Consider the following 22,785-nt stretch of genomic DNA (forward strand, 5'->3'; position numbering starts at 1 on the left):
AACAGCAGCGGCGATGCCAGGGTTGCAATCTAGATTTGGGTACCTTGTGCTAAGTTTACAAACTTCTTGATTGGCTGTTTGACACAGCTTTCGTATTGCTTTGCAATAAAGCTGCTATCTATCTCTGTAGAGATATTGCAGAGAAAGTGTCTGCTCAGATCTACTGCAATACCTGTCATGCAAAAACTGACCTGCAGCTGCCAAGTGACAATTGTATAAATAGATACCGTGTGTCTGAAAAAAAAAAAAAGTGGCTGTTTTGCTCAGGTGAGTTGCTTTAATAGTGGTTATTTGGAGAATTTATGCAGGAGTCCAAGGGGTAGTTGTGCTTTTTCTGTAGCTCACCCCTTTGCGCTAGTAATTTGGCAGCAGCAGAAGTAATCTGTCCATCTGTTCTAGCTTCATTTTGGCGGCATTTCAGATAACGGATTTCCTTATCTTTGAGGACTATATTTGAAATTATAAGGCCTATGGTTCTGTATTCTGAAGCCCTTGGCTTTCTTAAAATGTGAAGAGGTTACCATAATACAGTAGTGTTTGTGGTAGTGAGCAATGTGTATACTGTATTATATTAATTTGTTCTGACACCCTCAGACAATTTGGAAACAAATTTGGGTTGAGATTAGGGTTGTCGTTTTTTTAAAATCTTTCAGGTGTTGGCCAAATGTAACTTAATTAACAAGATAATAATTTATATGTCTGCCTAACTGAATCATTAAATTTTTTTTTTTTTAATAAGTCTTGCTATTTCATTCCACGGTTAAAAAAAACTTCGAGCCCAAGCTGAGATTGAGCATTAATTTACTGTTGGGGTTGTTATGAACCAGTGTCCTGATTTGAGCTAGAGCAGAACCGATTCACCGTTCAGTGATTTTACTTTTCAGCTAAGAGGCTGCACTTCCTGAAGTTAATGCATGTTTTTGCAGACAGTGTCTGCTACTAGAAGTGATAACGCCTGAAGTTTATAGTTACTACCAGGGACTGGTATGCAGAAAGGCTCTTGCTTATACTTGCTCCTATAGTAACCAAGGTCACTGCTGGATCTTGTGTGTCATGCTAGGGGTGCTGGGAAGTAAAAGCGTCCTAAGTAAGTTAAAAGGTCACACTTGGAGAGAGGAGCAGATGGGACAAGCGACCTGAACCTGACCAGCAAAAGTATTCTGTATGCATGATACCAAGTACAAAGCTGAGGGATCACAAGGGTCAGGCTGCCTTCCTCTGTAGCTTGTGTCCAGGGAGGACTCTGTCCATTCTGGTGCCTTTGATCCCAGTCTGTGTGTTTCTGAATCCAGTTCCCATCTGTTGCTGAGTCTGGTCTGAGACTTCCCAAGTTCCTGCCATGCAGCATTGATGGGGGTGTGGTCATCATCAGGGAAGTTCAATATTGTTTTTGTATATATTTATGTATGTTTTGTTGTTTTCTTATTTATATTATTATATTTTTATTGTTACTGTTTCATTAAAGCCAGAGGGTTTTTTCTAAATTATTTTAAAATTTTTTGCATCAACCTGTAAGTGTCTCTTTCCTGTTTCCTTTCCCCTCCTGTGAAGGGAGAGGGGTTAATAGAGTGCATCTGTCATTCAGTTAATGGCCAGCCCAGCCTTAACCTGTGACAGCTGATCACTTTTTTCATTCAACGAATAAAAATCTGTACATCAAGTTACTGGACAGACACTCTGTGCTCCTAAGTTTCAAAGTAAATTGATTTCAGCTACCCACTTGGGCCCAGATCATGAAACTAATGCTATTCCTGGGTTCCAGGTTCATAGAGGGTGAGGTGAGCTGCTTCTGCACCTTTGGAATTGCTTTAGGACCATTTAATGTGCTGGTGACTGCTCCGTGGGTTGTGTGCAGGGAAGACCTGTCATTGTAGCACTTTGCTAGAGTGAGTTAAATATCTCTGAAACTGCCTGACTGAACTTAAAACTGATTATACAAAGGAATAGCAGTAGTACTATCCAATACATTCTTGATGAGAGCATGTTTACTGGAGATGAACTTTCTCAGAAGTAGTAGGGTATTAATACCGGATACCTGGAGTGACAGTTGAGAGGGAACATCAAGAGTTACACTTATGAGCAGCAAAGGAAATAATTGGAATTCAGTTTCTTAAATAATCCTGCTTAATAATAATTTTTTTTTTTTCTGCTGAAGAGTATTGGTGGCTTTTTAAGCAGTTTTGTGGCTCTTATTTTTGAGAACTCCCCTCCGACTAAAAATTTCCGAAGTAAAAGTAAGTTTGGCCACATCAAGTCTGATCAGCTGGCTTACAAAATGGTCCATGAACCAGAAGACTGGATTTAAAAATAACATTTAGGTAGATAACTAGGCAATGGCTTTATGTGATATTTTGATTCCTTTAGGTATTGTAATAAATCTGTGAATAAATCTGTGCTATTAGAGTGCTTCTAAGTGCTTAATGCTTCACTTCTAGCTGTGGATTCTTGTAGAAGACTGATAGCTGTGCCAACATTTGTCCACAATAGAAGATGGGTGGATTAATTTCAAGGTGGAGGGTAAGTAAAATAATGTAAAATATAATGATCTTTAGAAGATGGGAGTATGCAGGACATATTTCTTAATACCTATTGTTTGACTGTTAATGCTGGTTGAATATTAGAGCTAGACTTTTCCCACTAATTTGTCACTTAGAAGTCCAGTAGTGAGACACAGTGGCCAAAAATACTTCCTGCCAAATCCATAGCTGTGAAACTGTGCGACTGTCCTTTATTTCCTATGTAGTACCAGGCCTGACACTGGCGTGGTTAACTGATGAAAACAGTTTTATCTAGTTCTGTAAATCTAAAGATTTTTGTGGTGCTTCACTGGGATAGATACAGCAGCACCTGTGACTTGAAAGATTGGTGGTTATTTTAGGTCAAAATAGATACATTCAGAACCTGTTTGTTTTAACAGATATTTTGGTAGCTACTTACACCTACCGGAGTCTTTTTTCCTAACTGATTTTATTGGCTTGTATGTTATTGGATGGTGTACTGAGTTTATGAGGAAAAGGCATGAGGTTTTTGACTTCTCTCCTGGCAGGTGTGAGTTGTTTGAGTCTAGATTTGTCTTTGCATATAGTCAGAGCCTCCCATCCAAAACTTCTTTAATGGCAAAAGTCTATGTGAAATTTCACTTTTGTGTAATAGAATGAAACTCACTTTCATGGTACAAGTTAATTCTATAACTTTTTCTCTTGAATTAGCATAGTATTTAATAATGAAGTGGAAAGTGTTAGAGTATTTACTGAAAGCATGCTACAGTTGACAAGAATCAGTAATACTTGTTTTATATGGTCAGGCATTGGAATGCCCTGCCCAGGGAATGAGTGGAGTCACCGTCCCTGGAGGTGTTTAAAGAGAGGCTGGATGTGACACTTAGTGCTGTGGTCTAGCCGGTGTGATGGTGCTGGGTCATAGGCTGGACTTGATGACCTCAGAGGTCTGTTCAAGCCTCAACAATTCTGTGTTTCTGTGATGCACTGTGGGCTATGTTTTTTGAATTTGTGGCCTGAAGGGTGGGAGTTGGCTTTATACTTCTCAAAAACTTTAGAAAAGATTCCTAGAAAGCGAAATTTTACTGGAAATGATTTGCAGTTGCTATAATTTATTTAGAGTGTGTGTCTTTATGTGGAACCAATAGTAATAAAAAGCTTCAAGTTCTCAGTTTAGGGCTTCCTTCCTGTGTATGCTCTCTTTGTTTTGCCTATGTGTTCCACTTGTCAACTCTCTCCTTGTTTTACTTCCCAACCACATATCCATTACTGCTGTGCATGCTTTATAGGTTTTCATCTTTTGGGGTGTAGAGAAGAAGCCTTCTGTTAATAATAGTGCCAACTGTAAAGCAGTGATTCATTACAGTCTCTTTTCTTTGTCACTATTAAAGTAGGAAAACTTAACCTTTATGCAAAATAGATATTAATCTATTACGAATATGTCTTTGTTAATAAAGTGCTAATGTACAGTAGTCTTCAAAATATTGACTTTTTAAAGTGAGATTAACATCTTTTTTTCTTTCCATTGTAAGCAGACAAAGCCTTCCACTGTAGAAGTATTAGAAAAAATTGATAAGGTATGTATGTGCTTTTTGGTGTTTTGTTTGATTTTTGTTTAGAGGTATACATCTTTTTTGCCGGCCATGCGTTTCTGTCACATTAGGTAAAATACTGTCATGAAATTTCAAATTATTTTGATAATTATTCCAGTTGGATGTACTAGAGATTGAGTTTCAGATGGACTGCTACCTTTTTTCCACTTACTATTAGCCATTTAAGAAAATCCATAATGCATAACAGATAGTGAGAAACTACAGTTTATATATTTATTTAAAGAACTTGAAATGGGAATAAATGTGAAGTTGGCTTAATTACACAATTTAATTATAACTAATGGTTAAACTCCTGCATAATGGAAAATGTCACTAATGCAAAGGTTCCATTCCTGAGGCTTGTTAGGAAAGCTTCAGTGTATGATTTTAAGTGTAAGAGTTGTAACTGTAGTGGCAGTAAGGTCAGGGAGGAATAACTGAATAGACGGCTTAGTAATCAGTTGTGATTTTTAGCCAGCATTTATGACAGATGTCTGGACTCTATGGGGAGATTAATTAACTGTTTTGAAATACGCTGTTGTTGTCGGGGTCTTTTTGTTTGTTTTCCTTTTAAAGGAAGTATGAGTATTCCTATTGTCACTTGAAAGCAGTCAGAATGGTAACATAGCAGATCATTGCTTGGTCGTTTATTAATGTGTTGAAAGGCATCATTCAGATGATCAGGATTTCACTCTTGATGTGAGACAATACTGAAGTGAAAATGGGTGAAATGACGGAGAGGTTTTAGCCATTTCCGATGTTACTAGTAAGGTATTAGGAGTGTTTGAAATTCCACAGGTGCCTGATGAAAGTTGTAGGATGCAAAGTATGGTTGGTAGTGATTTAAGTGATCATAAAGACTGCCATTCATCAGATATTAGCATTTTGCACTTGTTTCAGATATACTGACACATTACAAATAGGAAAAATAGCGGATTTGTGATTAGTAATGTGTTACTGCTAATATAGTGCAAGTGGCTCATGTAACCTTAATAGTGTTTTATATTTATGCTGTGGAAGTTATCTATGGGCAAATATTGTCATTTATCAAAAAGCTGCTTGACTTTTCTAAACAAGTGTCAAACAGATATGGCTAATTTTAGCAAACACTTAAAGGCAGCTTAGTAAAACCACCTACTGATTTCACTAATAAGGTTGAACCCTATTTATTTACAGGAAATACAGACACTAGAAGAATTTAGAGAAAAAAATCAGAGACTGCAGAAACTATGGGTTGGAAGGCTGCTTCTCTACTCTTCACTTCTTTACTTTATCACCTGCTTAATTGTATATTTATGGTGTCTTCCTGATGAATGGACAGCAAGGTTGATTATGACACTTCCATTTTTTGCATTTCCATTGATGTAAGTAAATACACCTTTTTTTCCTTAACTGCTGTCTCTTTGATAAAAGGAGATGGAAAATACATCTCAGCAGGGGTTTAGGTTTGCTTTTGACAATCTTGAGTTGTCATAACTTGCTGAATTTTTTCTTTTAAAATAAATCCAAGTAGTTAGGCAGACACTTTCTTTGAGGGAAATGTCTCTCATGGGTCTGGGCTTAGTGCAGAACTAAGTCTTACCATCAAAAGATGTTAGCACCTAAAGTTACCTGGCTTATCAGAATTATACTAGGGCTAGAGAGGGATCTGTATCCGAACAGCTGCAAGGTAATGTAATGTAATCGCATTATCTGCGATTTTATTTCTAGTGTTATTTAGAAAAGTCACACTTTCTATATGACAGTAACCTAAGGTATGTTGCTTGTGTGTGAAATGCAGTGTATAAAATTGGAGGAAAAAATACAAGAATGAATGGAAAAAATTTCTTTTGCATAGGTGACTGTTAACACAGAAGTGACTTGAAAGGTCATCAGCCTAAATATAGTTCTACGTAGTTAGCTGTTTTTCTGGAAAATCATAGACTATTTTCTTCAACTAAAAAATAGCCTATCATCATAGGATGTGAACAAGTGAAAGTATTGTTTAGTTCTTTGTTCCAGTGAAATGATTGACTGCTCATCCTCACATGTGGCTTTTATTTCCTAAAATAAACACTAAAAAGAAACCTCACTAAACAGTTGCTTCCCTGCCTTCCTTTCTCCCAGACCATCAAGGATGAGTAGCAGCCTCCTGAGCGTCTTTCCTAAAGATGGGGCAAGCACAGTGCGTTTACTAATCTGCTGAAATGAACGGCATAAATACTGTCCTTATTTGTGCAGCATCTTCATATGACAACATGACTTGTCACTGCTCTAGCTTTAGACTTGAAAGGCAAAGTCAAATGTAAATACTTAAGGCTTTGCAAGTTTGATTAGTCTGGGTCAGCAAAAAAATCATTGAAGGTGCTTTTTGTACATTGTACTGTGTCATACATGATGTACTAATATACTGCTGTTAAGGAATCCTGTGGAGAAGATGCATGGGCAGCATGACTAGAGAGGATTAATACAGAAATTAAAGCTTAAGTTAATCTTTGGCAGCAGTATGAATTGGTCTTGTTCTTAAGGACAAGGATTTGCAAGTCTTTGTTGTTAGCATGCGAGGCTTCCTCATGCTCACAGGGAAGACTTGTAGAAGAGGAAGTATAACCAGCCTTCCTTCGTTTCTGTGTGCTAGGATTAGTGTAGAAATGAAAACTTTTATTACTGAAGGCCATGGTTTCTAGTGCTGTGGTGGGAATTTTCACATTGGATTTTTATTCTCTAGTTTGTCCAGCAGTTTTTTTTTTTATAAGGTGGGTTTCTATAAAATTCTCAACTAGACATTGGCTTACTAACATTTAGAATTACACTCTTGTTCTCATACGACTTGCAACTGTTTAGTTGATTTTTTTTCTCTTATGCTATTCCGCTTCAGCTTTTCTGGCGGATATGAATGGCAAGCAACTGCCAGCTTGTCTTTGTTCTCGGTCAAGAGGTGACTCCGTGCTGAATGCCTGGTGCCACCCAGTAATAGCTCTAGAGATTTTTTTCAGCCCTAATCAAACTGGAATGTGTCTGCCTTTTCCAGCTTGCAGTCAGTCACCAACTTATTTCTGCCTTAGGTCATTCCCTCAGGGTCTTAGCAAGTTACTGATGCTGGTAGAGCAAGTTAAGTTCTAGGAATATATAACATTAATTCTGAATATATATTGAAATATCTGAAAAGTTGAAGAAATATATTAGCATGTTAGAAGGATGCCCTTGAAGTTATTTTTATTTGAATTAGATTCTGTTTCATCTTGCATGTTCTGGTTTTCAGAGAAATATGTTTTTAGAAAATAAAATTGGTCTGAAATGGTCTGCTATTAAACTTTCACCTCAAAGTTCTTAAAGAGTAAATGCTTTTTGTTTTGTGAAGTCCTATCATGCATCTGTTAGCTTAGAATACAGCTTTAAGCAGAAGACTATTAAGCAAACAGTGACAAAAAATAATGTTTTTGCCTCTGGAACAGAGCCTTTAAGGCAATTCAAACCCTGTGAGGCATTTTTTTCTTTTGATGCTTTATGAAGAGACATATCTTGTGTAAGTGGGCAAAGCCATTGGTGTTCTTAGAGTATTTATTACAGCACACCTCTGAATGTGGGGAATAGTGTTGAACTTTTTCTCTGTTTCTCTCATCTTGGATAGGTTAGTCTCACATTGCAGTTGTCTAACTTGCCTAACTTGGGTTGCGCTGTTAATACTTGAAAGCATTTTGAACTGGACAACTATTATATAAAATGCAAAAGATATTCTTAGGAATTAAGTTGAAACTCTGTTTGAAATCTTAGTCTTTTGCCACTTTCTTATGGTAGCTTATTCAGAGAACCTTTTGAACCTTTTTTTTTTTTCTTAAATGAAACATTGCTACTTTAGGCTTTATTATGTAGCGCTTGGCACTAGGAGGGTTTTGGACAAGGTGCTTGGAAGTATGAGATTTGCCTCTTGGCTTGGGCAGAACTCTATGCTGGGAAAACTGTCAACTTAATAGCTATAAACAATTCTCAGCTTTAAAGCAAATGAAGTCCCAATGATTGCAGAGACACCCCTCAAATGTAAAATGGTGATAGATCAGTTTATCTTGTGCAGAGATAAATTGCCCTGTTGTTTGAGGTAAGTCAGCTGAAACCCTGCGGAAACTGAGCGTGTTCAGAGCTCCTTAAAACCGGCACGAGTCAGGTCAGTTAACTCAGCTTGGGAGAGCATTTGTACAACAGCTGTATCCCGTGGGTTTTGTTGGTATTGAATTCTTCCCGCAAGTCTCCCAGGTCTTAATTTTGGGCCTTAGCTGATAAGTTTGGCTTTCTGGATAGTGTGTGTCATAAATCTATCAAATAAAAAGTGATGACTAAGTAATTTTCAGGTAGCTGCACAGACCAGGATTTTAAGAAGTTCCCACTGAACATTTTAGCAAGCAATGATGTTGCTTGATTCCTTAAGCTTTCTACCTATAGTAATAATTGGTTGGATTTTAGTAGACAGGAATTTTGTTTAGATCAATGTTGATGTCTTGTTGACACAATACTAATTTAATTTTTAGTTTTCTGTATAAATATTGCTTGAAGATTTATGTTCTTTGTATTTGCGAAGTTAAATTTCATCTAGTAAATCTTCTGTTTACTTAATGATTTCAGAAATGGTTACTTGTTTTAATTAATATAGTTCTTTTCTCTGTTTTAAAGAATCTGGTTTATAAGGACACTGCTCATTTTTTTCTTTTCCAAACGGACGGAAAGGAATAGTAAGTATTCTGCCTTTTTTCAGAATATGAAGCTAATTGGCAATGATGCTTGCTATGAAAATGTAAATATTTGGCTTTCAGGAAAAGAAGAGTAGCCTTCTGGTTGATGCTGAAATGGGTAGCATTAGCTAAACTGTTGTTTCTTGAAAGAATGGGAAGGAGACTGCTTAAGCTTAATGCAGAATTTAGAAATTGCATCTGTGGTACTTGTCTGCAGTAGTTGTTGTTCATCTGATACTTTCTTTCAAAGCAGTCTAGCCTATAACAATATCTCATGGTGAGACGAGCAATAATACAGGAAAACCTCAGTGTTGCACTATGTTTTATGACTTGCAGAACAACATGATGTATTTAATTTGTGACAGCTTACGAGTTAAACATCACTTTTGGAATTTTTCTTAAACTTAATGTTTGCATTTGATATACAAGCATAAGATACGCATTTTTATGTAGAAATAAAATTGTCCATGTATCCTGTGGTGCTGTATGATTCATTTCTAAGGCAAATATCTATTTGCATTTCATGACTGGGTAAAGAAAAAAAAGTATGCATGTCTTCTAGTTTGCTTATTGCTGTTTTTAGTGTACAAGCAAGTCTAGTGTTTTTGTTCAACCTGTGTATAAAGCGTTTTAGTAGGCGTTAGAACATGCCGAAAGAAATTATTTCTGCATTGTTCCAGAGAGTCTGGCTAAAACTGAGGTGTTTTACGTCAAAAATACAAGTCCTGTATTTGGAAAAGAGAAATCAAACTCACAGTGCAGGAGTTACAGCAGTAAAGTAGGAGAAAGTATAGCTGAAAGATAAAGCTGGCAACCGAGTGTCTCAAATCTAGCCTTTTACTTTGGGATAACTTAACATAGCACACTGGGTTGCTAGAGATGAATATTTAATACTGTAAAGCTCTGTACTGCGTAACCAGCACACACCAGTTTGGAGAACCGTATTCTGAGCAAGGAAAATTCCTAGTGAGATTCTGGGAAAGCTGATGGAGAGTGATTACGGAGCGGTGGTTTTTAAGACTGGTCAGGCAAGCAACAGTTGTGGAAGATTTAGGCTGGTGTGTCCTGAAGTGTGAGGAGAATAAGTGAAATATCTTGTGGGTATTGACTTCTCTAGTATGATTTCTTTTTTCTCTAAGTTTAATTAAGATGAGATATATTGGTTTCGTGAGAGTATTTTGCAGAAACTGCTATTTGGCCAGGTTTGAAGGGATGGGTGTTTCATGAGGGTCTTGTTGCACACTGGAGGTAATGTGGTCAGAAACAAGTGCCCACACTTTAAGCTGATTGCACTGCTTTGTGGGAAGCTATGCTCGAAGCTGTTCTAGGTATTTCTCTACCAAAAGCAGCTTCTCTTTCTGAAGTAAGTGTTAAGACCTGACTGTGTTGTGCAGTTTGTCAGGCTGCATGATGCCATAGTGCACTACAGTGTATTTACAGCTGTTAATCTGTGTGGGGCTACATGAGAGGCTGAGTTCTAATACAAATGGAAAATTTGGTGGAGGGAGGTACCTCACTAATTTGAAGATGCACAGTTCCTGGAATTATCTATCTTCTGTGGTCCAACACAGTGCTAAATGTGATCTTTGAACTGATAAAAGATTGTTGTAGTTACCTTTTCATTGCACAAACTTTTAAGTATGTATATGCCAAGTTTGAGTATTTTGTATATTTATTCAAGTGGTTTATTCTATCAAAATGGATTTCTACATTCTGGGAAAGTTGAAATAATTGTGTGTTCCCTTAACTTCAAATAACAGTAGTATTCCTGAAGTAACTTTGAAAAGTGCATAGTATACTTCAATATTTGTAGATATACACACGCACACACACACACACACACATACATACATACATATATATGTATGGGGGTTGGAAATAGGTGATCTTAAAGGTCCCTTCCAACTCGAACCTACTATGATGTAAATAAAGGGACAGAAAAGCATTTATTTAGTTTGGTGGGTTTTGTTTTTGTGTCTTGTAGTTCTGTGAAGCTTTTTCTTTTCTTTGAAAACTGGAAAATGGGTAAAAGTGAACGGCTGGTGTCCAGTAGGGCTGAAAAGGAGAAAAAGTTGTAAAGTATTTTGAGAATATTTTCTGTATTAGATTGTGGTGAGTTTTCCATGAGTGCCGAGCTGTAAGCATTGGCTTAAAAGAAACTCACATGTGCATTTGACCTTTCTTTCCCTTCATTTTAGAGAGGTTAGGTGCTGTGCCTACTAGTTATGGCAGAGTCTCTTAACATTTAGTAGTAAAATGACCTCCTGGTTACTTTTCTTGCAAAGCTGTGGGTTATACTGTAGTCTGAAAGTACTGACAGGGTGAAATAGATTCAGATTTGAAGCTCAGGATTGACCTGCCATTTGAAGCTAACATGGGTTAAGAGGTTTACGTGAAATATTGAAGCTGGTAAATCTGGTACTTGGATATATTAATACTTAGACCTCGAGCTTTTTTCTGTGATTTGACTCATGAGATTAAGTGTATTTGGTCTATTGTACCAGTTTTAATGTAGGTCAAGCAGAGCACTGGGTAGAATTGGTTTGCCTAATGAGGAAATGGTACATAAAACTTCTTAACAGTTATAACTATGAAATGCTAACAGTGATCTATAATTTATAAGCAGCTTCAGCCTCTGAAATGATGTATTCTCACATAAAAACTTTAGCTATTTTACACAAAGGTTTGGTAGTGATCAGTGCATAATTTTTCCTGATCTCACTGGGCGAAGTAAAAGTTTAGAGTGTGCTAAACTTATATCTTGTTTATATTTGAAAACTAATGTATGCTATCCTTCTTTTAGATGATGCGCTGGAAGATTTAAAGTCTCAAAAGAAAAAAATAGTAAGTAAAACTTCAAGAAAAGCTAGTTGTTGTGGTCCATTAAAGTGTTTTTGCATCTCTACAAGTCAAGTTTGGTTGTAATACATAGGTAGGGAGATTGAGACTATTAACATCCCTCTGATTTCATACACTTCTGGTACCACACAAGGTTTTCTTTACCTCAAAATTAAAGGACTGCTTGGATACAAGAATAAATTGTCTCCTTGTGCCTAGTTTAGTGTTGCTACCTGTGCATAAAGTGATTCAGTTTTGTCAGAAAATGAAAATGTATACCTTAACCTGCTCATTGCTGACTAATTCTTTTACTTTAGTATTAAAAAAGTGTTAGAAGTTGCACCAATTCAAGAAGATAGTGCAACTATATCTTTGATAGTTACTCTGCCACTTGGTATCTTGTTTGTAAATAGCAAAAAGAACTGTCATAGAATCATAGGATGTTAAGGGACCTCTAGAGATCATCTAGTCTAACCCCCTTGCCAGAGCAGGATCCCCTAGGGCAGCCACACAGGAACGTGTCCAGGCAGGTTTTAAGTCTCCAGAGAAGGAGACTCCACAACGTCTCTGGGCAGCCTGTGCCAGTGCTCTGTCACCCTCACAGTAAAGAAGTTTCTCCTCGTGTTGAGGTGGAACTTCCTATGTTCTAACTTAAACCCATTATTTCTTGTTCTATTACTGGGCAGTACTGAGAAGAGATTGTCCTCTTACTCTTGACACCCTCCCCTCAGGTATTTATATACGTTAATAAGGTCCCCTCTCAGCCATCTCCTTTCAAGGCTAACCAGCCCTAGTTTTCTCAGTCACTCTTCGTAGGAGAGATGTTCAAGTCCCTTAATCATCCTCGTAGTTCTCCATTGGACTCTCTCATGTTGTCTGGATTTGCTTTTTCATCAACTAAAGGATTATTGTTTGTATTTTAAATGCACTACCGCTTATTTCCCATCCTCCTCCATCTTATCTTTGTACTACCTATTTCTTCTATTACATTCTTTCTTCTAAAAAATTATATTGTCATGTATCAATTCTGTCAGTTGTCTTGTGATCTTACTTTGAGCTGTGTGCCTGAGTTAACAGTATAAAACTAGTGTGTGCCAGGTATTTACTTCAACTGGATCACCACTTAATCTCAGTAAGATAAACTTGAGATTGAAATTTATCCAAGACTTGGAATCTTTTCTCTCTTGCAAAGTTTTTAACACTGAAAGCTGCTTCCTCTCTGCTTAATTTATTCCATAAGCAAATTCTCCATGTATTTTTGTTGTTGACTTCATCTCCTACCTTGCAAAGCAAAACTTGAAACCTCAACTAACAAAAAATACCCTCCTCCTCCAACAAAACAGACTTTCCTTCTGCCCCTCCCCCCAAAAAAAACCCAGCAACAAAATACAACCCAACAACTCCAAAAGTTGTATTATGAGGCCAGGTTGTTAATGAGTTTCCAAAAGTGTTCACCTCGTATCTTCTGGATTGTGCCATAGTAGCAAAATAAATAGAAAACCCACAACGAAGTCCCCAAAAGGAGTTGGATAAGAGTCTGGTATTCTGTGGCCTTTATAGGGGAAACAGATGTCACAGATCTTACACTCTTGATTTCTGTTGCTTTTAAAATGTAGATGTAAAAATGATAACCTGTAGCCTAATTGTGTCATTGTGCTTTGGTAAAAGAATTTGTAAATATTTATATCTGCTAATCTTTATATTAAGGAATCTATTAAATGGAAATGCCCTTTGGTTGGAGAGGTGATAAAAAGGGGTTGGAGAGGCCTAAATTTCCTGTGAATTAAAAAAATTAGTATAAAAACTATGGTTTTAGTTTTATTTTATGAAAAATGCTTAAATGAAATCAGTTCTTCTCTAATTTATGTATTGGGTAGCTTTGGAGGGAAAGTTCTTCACACTGAAAAAGCACAATGGAGATTAAAACAGCTTTTGAAGACTTAAATGTAAAGACTTCTTTTTTCTGTAATTGTGAAAATAATCCTTGGTTTTGAAAAACTAATAGTGATGAACTTCTGTGTATATGAACCATTTCTTTAGAGAAAAGGCATTGAATAAAACTTGTCAGGAAAAGACTTGGTTTATGCAGGAGTGAGTTTTTTACTTTGGGAATTGATACTGTTGAAAGAAAGTGTAAATATGTATTTTGCATGTGCAGAAAAAACAAAACAACATTGTAGAAGAGCAAGCGGTAGTTAAATTTTTAAATAACTGCTGAATACTTTGTGTACAATATAGAAATTGTAGTGTAACAATGGAGAGTTTAAACCAGAAGAAGTAAATTGCCATTAGTATATATGCATGTCAAGCTTTAATCATTAAAGACAAACTTCTAAACAGGATTAGTAAAACTGAGTTCTGGGAAGTCCAATAATCTATAACTCAGCTATTTTTCAACCTGAGGGGAATAAGGAGTCCATGATTGCTTCCTTATTTTGTGGGTGCCTGGTTCCTAGCAAGGAATTAGAAACAGAAGACTTACTGCAACCTCTTGAATCAGCATAGTGTTGGTATTTTTTACTCAGAAAATTGACTTAGGAGTTTCATCATAACTTAAAGGCATTCAATTAAGCATTAGGATTAGATCATCAAACATGAAACGTAGCATGCTGAAATGAGCTGAAGGTGGATGCAGGTAGTGAGAGAGCATAATTTGTATTAGATAAAAACACTCATGAAATTGCATTCTGTAATAAATTGGTTTTGATAATATGCAGATTTGGTTTTGGATTAACTTCCTTAGGGCTATCTGTGACTATGAGTAACTGTAGCAACACCTACTAGTTTGGTTTAAACAAACAAAAAACCTTTACCAAGTAAAACAGGCAGAGAGGAGGGAGAGGATTTTTTTTTTTCCTCTGGTTGAATTCTGATTTGCAACTTGAGTTTTCAAATAGAATTAGTTACTAAGATAGTTATATTGTGATCCTCAAAGTATCTGGGATAAGTAAATGATGTGTTTTCTGAGTATTTGTAATGCAAATTTTTTTTCTAGATGCTGTCAGCCTGCCACAACAACTATGTTTTTTCACTTCGTTGCAGCTCAGTTACCCAGTGGCTGGAGGACAATTGTCTTTTTGAAAAAATCTTACAGTACTTGTATTTTAAACACAAGCATGTGGTCCACCTTTTCCCTAGTGTCAGTACTTACGTGCTGAAGGGTACCTATAACACAGGAAGCTCCTTATCTTCTAGGTACAGTGCTCGAGTGGCTGTGCAAGGAGCTGCTCAGTTGAACTTCAGTTCTGTTCAGAAGGCTTCAGTCTTTGGTGGCATAATCACATGGGTAGTCATGCTAGGAAAAATACCCAACAAATAGGGATGCTTCATCTGGAAATGCCCATTGATATTTTCTATCCTGTACTTCAACTCAAAGCTTGTGTAATACTTATTTTCAACAGAACCGATTACTTTTTCTCTAGTGAGTGCCTTACAACAAGTTTGGTGTCTCTTTATGGATTTTGGGGTAGGGATTAAGTTAATTAGCTGTAATTAAGGCACTACTTCAAGATACAACTTTTTTCCCCTCCTTAGGGATACTCTGATTGTGTTTGTGGTTGTGTAGCTGTGATTTTGGCCTTAGGTTTCTCTGTTAAGGAGGATGTCAGCCTTTAAGCCGGAATGTGTAGGGATGAGCAAGTTCAGACGGTTAAGCATATTAAAGCAAGGGCGCAGGACATGGATTAAGCTCCTACAAGTGAGAATTAGTGGAGACTTTACCTGGAGCAGCAGTCTTAAAGATGGGATAATTCTTAGCCTGAGGACAGAGTTGTGAAGATAGTACAATAATTACGTTGCTCATGTTAGAATTAAATTTTTGCTGAAGCTGGCTCCTGTTAGGCAGAGTATATTAGACTTGGACAAACTTCCTAGCCCTTTCAGGTAAGAATTTAGATAGTTGTATCTGTTAGTTTTCCCCCTCCAATAAATATCGAAACAAAAAACCTGCCAGATTTCAGGGGTGCCTTGGAGTTATGTTAATAATGGGGAAAGAAAATGCAGCATATGAATTTTTTAGTTAAAATTACAAATGTTTAGTGAACTTTATACTTTCAGCCTTCCAGCACAAAATCTCTACTAGGTTGTTGTACAAGCCTGGTCTCATCTACCCAGTATATGCTAGAGTGCTGAAAATGTGCAGTTGGCAGATCAAAATATGTTTAAAAATCGTATTTGCTGATGAATGGTCAAATGAGGTATTTAGTTTGTGCAATGTTCACACAAAACAATCACTTTGGTTGCATGGATCTCTTCAGAGTACACTTGGTTAATTGTGGTCTAAACTTATTTCCTGTTTTAAGGAAACTATTGCTATGTGTACTGGCATATATTACATGAGAGACCAAAGTGAATCTTGTGGCTTTGTGTGAACATAAATATCTCTCCATAGTTGGGTTTGACATACCAAGTGATTGAGTTTAAGAACTCACGTGGTAGTATGGCGAATTAGTTTGCACCATGCCTACACTTCAGACTTCCAGTTGCTAAATCGCATTTACAGGAAGCTTAAAATACATTACTCGTATTACTTTTCAATACAGGCAACTGATGTCGTTGCCACAGGAATTCTGTTTGTTTGCCAGTTGGAAAGGAGGCCATCCATGCAATTATTTGTAGGAGAGAATGTGATACATGACTGTGCTTCTTTATTAAGATATGGTTAATTCCATGACGTAAGTTTGAAAAATCCACGATTGGGCTGATATTAACTTTCATAGAGACTTCGCTTGTAATCCTGGTTACTCAGCATTTAAGCTTGATGATAATAGACTGTGAATTAGCCCTTGGCAGAAAGTAGAAAATGCTTTTGTGGGAAAAGTTTTAGATCTCAGAGAAGAGCATGTTATGGAAGAAGAGTGGGAAGCGTTGAGCAATTTGCTGTGTGAGTCAGTGCTCAGTGGTAGGTGAACTTTTCCAGGACTATGGCAAAGAATTTAGTAATCAGTATGTTAATTTGCATTTATAAATGAGCTTGCTGTGGCAGTGCACAAGCCACTTTCTTCTGCTATTCAACTATAGTTACAGTATTTAAATTTTACACAGGCTCTTATTTGCTTCTGGTAATTATACTAATTTGCTCGAAGTGTAAGTAAACTTTAACCTGTTTGGCTCCTTATTTGGCATTGTCAGCTGAATTTCAATTGATTTTAGAAAAATTTACCTTAGAATTGAAACAATGAGAACTGTGCCTGTGCTTATAGAAGTCTTGACAAGTTCTGTACATTTCAAAAAAATTTCTAGAATCAGTTGTGAAACTGAATTATTGTTCAAATTCAGTTTTACCAGAATTATAAACCTGTATCTGAATTTCTAAATGGGAAGAGTAGCTTGTTGAATTATTCAATAACTGTATAATATGAGGAGTAACTTTGACATCTGAATCTTGTGATGAGAGCTAAACTTTCCATTTTGAAATAATCGTACTGGTTTTGCAAAACATATATCCACATGTAACATTCTACCCACTACTGCTAAGCAAGAAGTGCATTAGGTAAGGAATTGTCAAGTGATGCTGGAGCATTCTGTTTTTTTTTACAAAGGCCACACTGTCCTGTAGAAGGTTATTTCTAATTTTTCTATGTGGCTCTAAAGACAATTTAATGCATTATACATTCCTTGATGTAAAGTGACTTGGTTTCTTATTTTGCTTTGGGAGTTAGATATGGACAGTGACTGTTAACACTTCCCCACTCTGCAGCTTCACCTCACTAACCTTACCCCTTTGTATAAAGGTCTGCCTTATGGTTTTTACTTTTATAAGCAATAAATACTTTAGCTTTCCTATTAGACCCTTAATTCTGATCTTACTTCATGGTGTGGCATTTGTTTTACGAAGTTAGTGGGTTAACTGTAAAGTCCTGCCGAAATACAAGTTTAGGAAATTGATTTTTACTTCCTTCTTCATTCCCTTTTGTTTCAACAGTTCTTAATTAACAGCCTGGACAATATGCGTTGCCTTAAACCTCTAGTAGTGTGTATAGGATTGAGTGTTAAATGGGTACTCTGTATCCATTAAATTGAGTGAATTTTACTTAGCTTCTGAGGTGCGTCTAAAGGTAAAACCCAGTGAGGTCTGTATATGCAGCATGGCCGAAAGTTTAGTTTTGCTAAACAGTGGCATAAAACTTGTGTGAACTTGCACCATTTGTTATTTTAGCAGTGATAAATGAGTTTGAGAGAACTTAATTTTTTGACCACTGACCTTTTCAGTTTTGCAGTTTATGCTGACAGCAAACTTAAGAACAAACAAACCCCCCACTTTTTGCTCTATGTGGCCATTAGTCAGCACATCTAGGAGAAAAGGTCTGCTTAAGATACTGTAAAATGCATGATAATTTCTATATGTATTACCTATTTGTCATAGCTTCAACTATCTCCATTTTTAAGTTAAGCTTCTTCTGAAGTTGGCCGTTAACCACTAAAATGATACTTTACTAGTGATTACTTTTTTAATTAAGCCCATGTATTAGCTATAAAGCCACTTGAGTGCATTGTAAATAAAATGCTGTAATAATGAAGTGGTTTAATTACACTCCCTAAAGTATGCATAGTTCTCAGTAAATTTTTTTATTTAAATTCTTAACATGTTCCCTTTTTTCTGAAAAGCAGTTTGAATTGCTGTAAAGATGGAGATCCAGCCTTTAAAGTCATTTGAGCAAATTCCATGGCTGTTCTCTAGTTAGTGAGTTTTCACAGCGTTTGCAGCAGGCTAATTGCTTCTGCTAATAAATAATCTAAAATCGATGCTGACAGCAGTTAATTGGCACAGAGACTTTATTCTGTAAAGCACTTGGCTAACGACCTTCCTTAAATTAATAGCATTAAGTGCTATGAGGAAATAAATCTAAGGAATTGCCTGTCATTTGCTTGTCATGTCTAATAACTTCCAATAATGATGGCTGATAGATTTTTGCACATTCCATTATTGAAGTTGGTGCATGTAATTATTCTCCTCATTATATGTAAACAATTAGCAATATTTGGTGTTTCCTTGCAATAAAGCTGTTAAATACAAGTAGCACATTAGAGTTTAGAAACTATTTTTGAAAGCAAAATTGCATTTCCATTGAATATAGCAAATCTGCAGCTATCTGAATGTGCTCCTGGTTCATTGGACTGAACCTCACCTTTTGGTAACATTAATAAGTTGTTTGTGAATGGGAGGATATGGGGGGAGATACTTTGAAGAATTCTGTATTGATGCATGGAACCATTTTTGTTCCAGCTTGAGGAGGTAATGGAGAAGGAAACGTACAAGAATGCTAAATTAATCCTTGAAAGGTTTGATCCAGAGTCAAGTGCAAAGGTAAGAGTCTTGGTGTTGATAATGATTTAATAGGAAAGGTACTATGGAGCTGAACATTCAGATAATGTTATTTATAATTAATTGACAGGTGGCTGAACTTCCATCTGCTGGAACAGCTGCACCCTCAAGACCTGGACAAGGTAATGGCCCCATGAAACGGCTGCTCTTTAGCATAGATACTCATCTTTCACAGCAGTTTCCACTCTAGGATTCTCTCCGTGGTAAAATTTGTAGATCAACTGACCTTTATTTAGGGTTAATAGACTGTTTATTAGACTATGCCCATTACCTTGTCTGAAAAATATAGAACAGCATCTACTACTAAAGACTGCTGCTTTTCCAGACAGCAGGGTGTTTAATGCTGCTTGATGCTAAAGCAGAGAGAACATTAGCTTCTTGTGGCATACTTGCCGTTTTTCTGGAATGCTAAGGTGCTTTCAAATCTTAAGTAATGTTCATTGACTTAGCTTTTCAATTCTGTTTCTATTTCTGGCTAGTTAAGATCTTTCCTAATGCAATGCTTAAACTGCTTGTATACGGTGGATAGAGAGATTCCACAAATCTAGTACAGAAATCAAATATTTTCTAGGTGCAAAGAACAGTTCTTCACTAGTTTGTGATGCTCCATTTGAAAGTGTTGTGGAGTTAGAGTAATAAAAGAAATGGAAAAAAACTTGCAAGGAAGCCTTGTTTCTAGCTTGCACACAGGTTTCAAGACTGAAAAGATCTCTTCCCACCCACTCTCCCTGTAGAATGCTTGCATTAATGTGGACTACAATTAAAAAAAGCAGACAAACTACTGTTAAGTTTTTCATTAAGTTGAGTATAATATGCCGTAGTTAAACGGAAAATGTATTTCAAAGTGTGAGTACTGATTTTCTGTTACAACCATCTTAGACCTGTAGGGCAGGTACTCAAACTACTGAATCGGATGTGCATAATTTTCCATAAAATAAGCAAATCACTTTGGAATTGTCACCTTTATGTCTAATTTTTGTGAGTAACCAAACTTTTATTTGTCTCGTTTTTTGCTCTTGGAGCGCTGGCTTTGGGTGCAGAGCACCTGGATTTACTAACAAAGGTGTTTGGAAGCTGCATGGTCAAATCTACTCTTCTTTTTGTCTTGCTTAGCTTCGTATTGTCATGAAAACATTTTTAAACCATTCTTACTTGTTGACATTGACAGTGAGTATCTGCAGTGCAGTACATTAGCTTTTATCTCTTCTGGTGTCCTAGGCACAACAGCTTTTTCTCAAGTTTGCTCCTTACCTGTCTCTCCCATCATTCCATTTCTGTGACATTCAGGTGTGTTTTTTTTCTTTTTTTTAATGGCTGAAAGGCCATTCTGACACCCTGTTCTGTGTCTTAATACAGCTCGTAGGTGGTTGCCAAGAATTTTCTGTCATACCTGTAATGTTTAGGTAGCCTGTGGTGGTGTATATGGGTTTTTTTTTTCTTTTTTTTCTTAAACTCTTTATATTCATCCTTCTCCTTGAGATATATTAGAAATCACTCCAGAAGTAGGGTGACAGATGTGTTTGTAGAATGCAACTACTGCCAATAAAGGGATAAAACTGCCTAGAAATTTGTGTTTGTATATAGAGGTGTAGAGAGAACTCGCTATAAATTAGACAATGAGAAGTCTTTAGTCCTTCTGGCTTTATTAGGAGATATCACTGGTATTTTTGAAACTCCTAAGGAGTTAAGATTGTTCTCTTCCTGTTTGCCCAGGCTGTTTGAGTAGAGATGGTGACAAGCGAGTTGCTCAGTCTCTATTAGTTGGCTAGTCTTGTGCATGTTTGGGTTTATAAAGGACAGCACATGTGCTTTTAATCATAGAATCACAGAGGGTGTTGAGTTGGAAGGGACCTTTAGACGGTTCCTGGTCCAACCCCGTGCAGTGAGCAGGGGCATCTTTAACTGGATCAGGTTGCTTAGAGCCCTATCAAGCCTGACACCGCATGCCTCCAGGGATGGAGCCTCCACCACCTGTCTGGGATCTGGGGTTCTGAGTTAAAAGCAGGTTAGTTGGATCCAGCTCATGGTGTGTTTTGTTGATTTTGACTGGACTGTTAATGGAAGGACTGTGAGGGAGAGGTTCTGAGGAACTTGGAAGTATTTTGGAGAGCCAGCCACTACAGGCTGTGGTCTACATTAAGTGTGGTATAACAGGAAGGGATTTGTAGAGTGAAACAATCGTTGCTGAGGAGCTAGCCCACACTGTATGTTTAGGGGAGTTTATTTAGGGCTGGCTGTAAACTGGTCTCATGAACCCAGTGGAGGACATCTTTCAGTTCCATTTCACTTGAGAGGAGTGTCCGCGCTGCTTTCTGAGACAGCGCTGTGGTGTGAACCAGAGACCTCTAAGAGAGGACACAACTGAGAAAATGTAAAGTACATTTCTGTTTCAAGTGTTAATCAGTTTCTTTGTGTGCATCCCTATTAAAGTGAGCAATTTGCTTTATCCTGAAAACCGGTAGAGTTTAGCATTGGAAAGGATTTTGGAAAATAAATTTTGTATGTTGCCATGTCTTATGGTAGGATTCAGTGATCTAAGGGTCTCTTCCAGCCTAGATGATTCTATGATTCTATATAAGTTTTGTTTATATATGGCACAGCTTCCTTTTTTTCTTTTCTAATCTCTTAACACATTGAAATTAGAATTTGTGCTGCTTTTTCTCCATGTAAAAGTGGAGATTCAGAATATTGTATTTTCTGGATGGATTATAGTTCAGGAGGGACATGCTGGCTTTAGTTTGTGAAATTGTGGAGTCTTACTTTCTAAGTAACCTGTTCTTGGTGTGTGCATTAATTGTTTCAATTTTTAGCTATTAAAAAAAAATCACACTAGCCTATTGCCCTTCACACTAAATATCTACTCAAACCAAGTATTAGTTTCTGTTCTGTGCAGTGTGTAACTTACTGTAACTAGTTAACACTTTAATATGGTTGCGGTGTAATTTTGGAGTATGCAATACATGGTAGAATTATTGTGATTGGGAATAATAAAATATCTTTAAGAAGTTAACATTAAAGCTTCCTTAGTTTTATCTTTGCTTACTTTGGACACAGACTAGCCAGGCAGCAGAACTCGTTATTTTGAGCTCTGTAATTCAGCCTTTTTGAGAAGAATTTAAATAATCACCAATGTGTAATCAGATTGGATGACGTTGTGTACGAGGCAGCTGATGGAAGGTTAGTCAGTTGGCATGGTTTTGAGTTGAAATGGAGTTGAAACGGAAACCTGCGCGTCATACTAATTAGTACAAAGATTTAAACAGCATTACGTAATGGTTGCTTTCCAGAAAAACAACTGGTAGTGCCCTAGTTTTCACATGCATGTAGCTCTGCAGTCTTTTTTATTTTGACATACACTTTATTTGTAGTTTCAACAGATGATTCAAATGAATCTTAAGTTTGGCATGAGAAAGCACCTGAAAATGCAGAAGGAAGAGAATTTGAAAACTTAAGTGCAATTTTATCGGTTGAGAAATGTTTTGAGAGGTAGAGTTAACAATCATGTAGTTGTTGGGTACTTTGGCTGTAAAAAAAAAAGATAAGTTTATATTGGCAGTGGAAGAAATATTTATCAACAGTATCCTGTTGTTGATACCTCCTCCCTTCATTGTGCTAATTCAACTGTTAGCTAGGCTGTATTGTAAGTGAGATCACTTCATGACCGGAAATAAAAATACTGCGATAACAGATGCTTGCAAGCTGTGAAATGGGTACAGGCATCCGGAAGAAGAAAGAAAATTTTTGGTTGATCTTTGCAACTAAAACCAACGATTTATGTGGACTGGATATTGACCTGCATTGTGCTCTTTAAAAATAATCTATTCTTCCCT

General features: G+C 36.8%; 1 protein-coding gene across 1 annotated transcript in view; it reads left to right on the forward strand.

Annotated features, from left to right (window-relative positions):
• The first annotated feature begins 2,433 nt into the window (after window positions 1–2,433).
• The window catches only part of KIAA1715 (KIAA1715 ortholog), a 37,364-nt gene continuing 17,012 nt past the window's right edge, over window positions 2,434–22,785 (forward strand). Inside the window, exons 1-7 of the mRNA XM_009871206.1 lie at window positions 2,434–2,517; window positions 4,031–4,075; window positions 5,267–5,454; window positions 8,735–8,793; window positions 11,597–11,637; window positions 18,857–18,937; window positions 19,026–19,077. Coding sequence (XP_009869508.1) covers window positions 2,491–2,517; window positions 4,031–4,075; window positions 5,267–5,454; window positions 8,735–8,793; window positions 11,597–11,637; window positions 18,857–18,937; window positions 19,026–19,077 — 493 coding nt within the window. The 5' untranslated portion in view covers window positions 2,434–2,490. The remainder of the gene's footprint in view (window positions 2,518–4,030; window positions 4,076–5,266; window positions 5,455–8,734; window positions 8,794–11,596; window positions 11,638–18,856; window positions 18,938–19,025; window positions 19,078–22,785) is intronic.

Source organism: Apaloderma vittatum, unplaced genomic scaffold, assembly GCF_000703405.1.
Source record: "Apaloderma vittatum isolate BGI_N311 unplaced genomic scaffold, ASM70340v1 scaffold3446, whole genome shotgun sequence".
In the NCBI taxonomy this organism is placed as follows: domain Eukaryota; kingdom Metazoa; phylum Chordata; class Aves; order Trogoniformes; family Trogonidae; genus Apaloderma; species Apaloderma vittatum.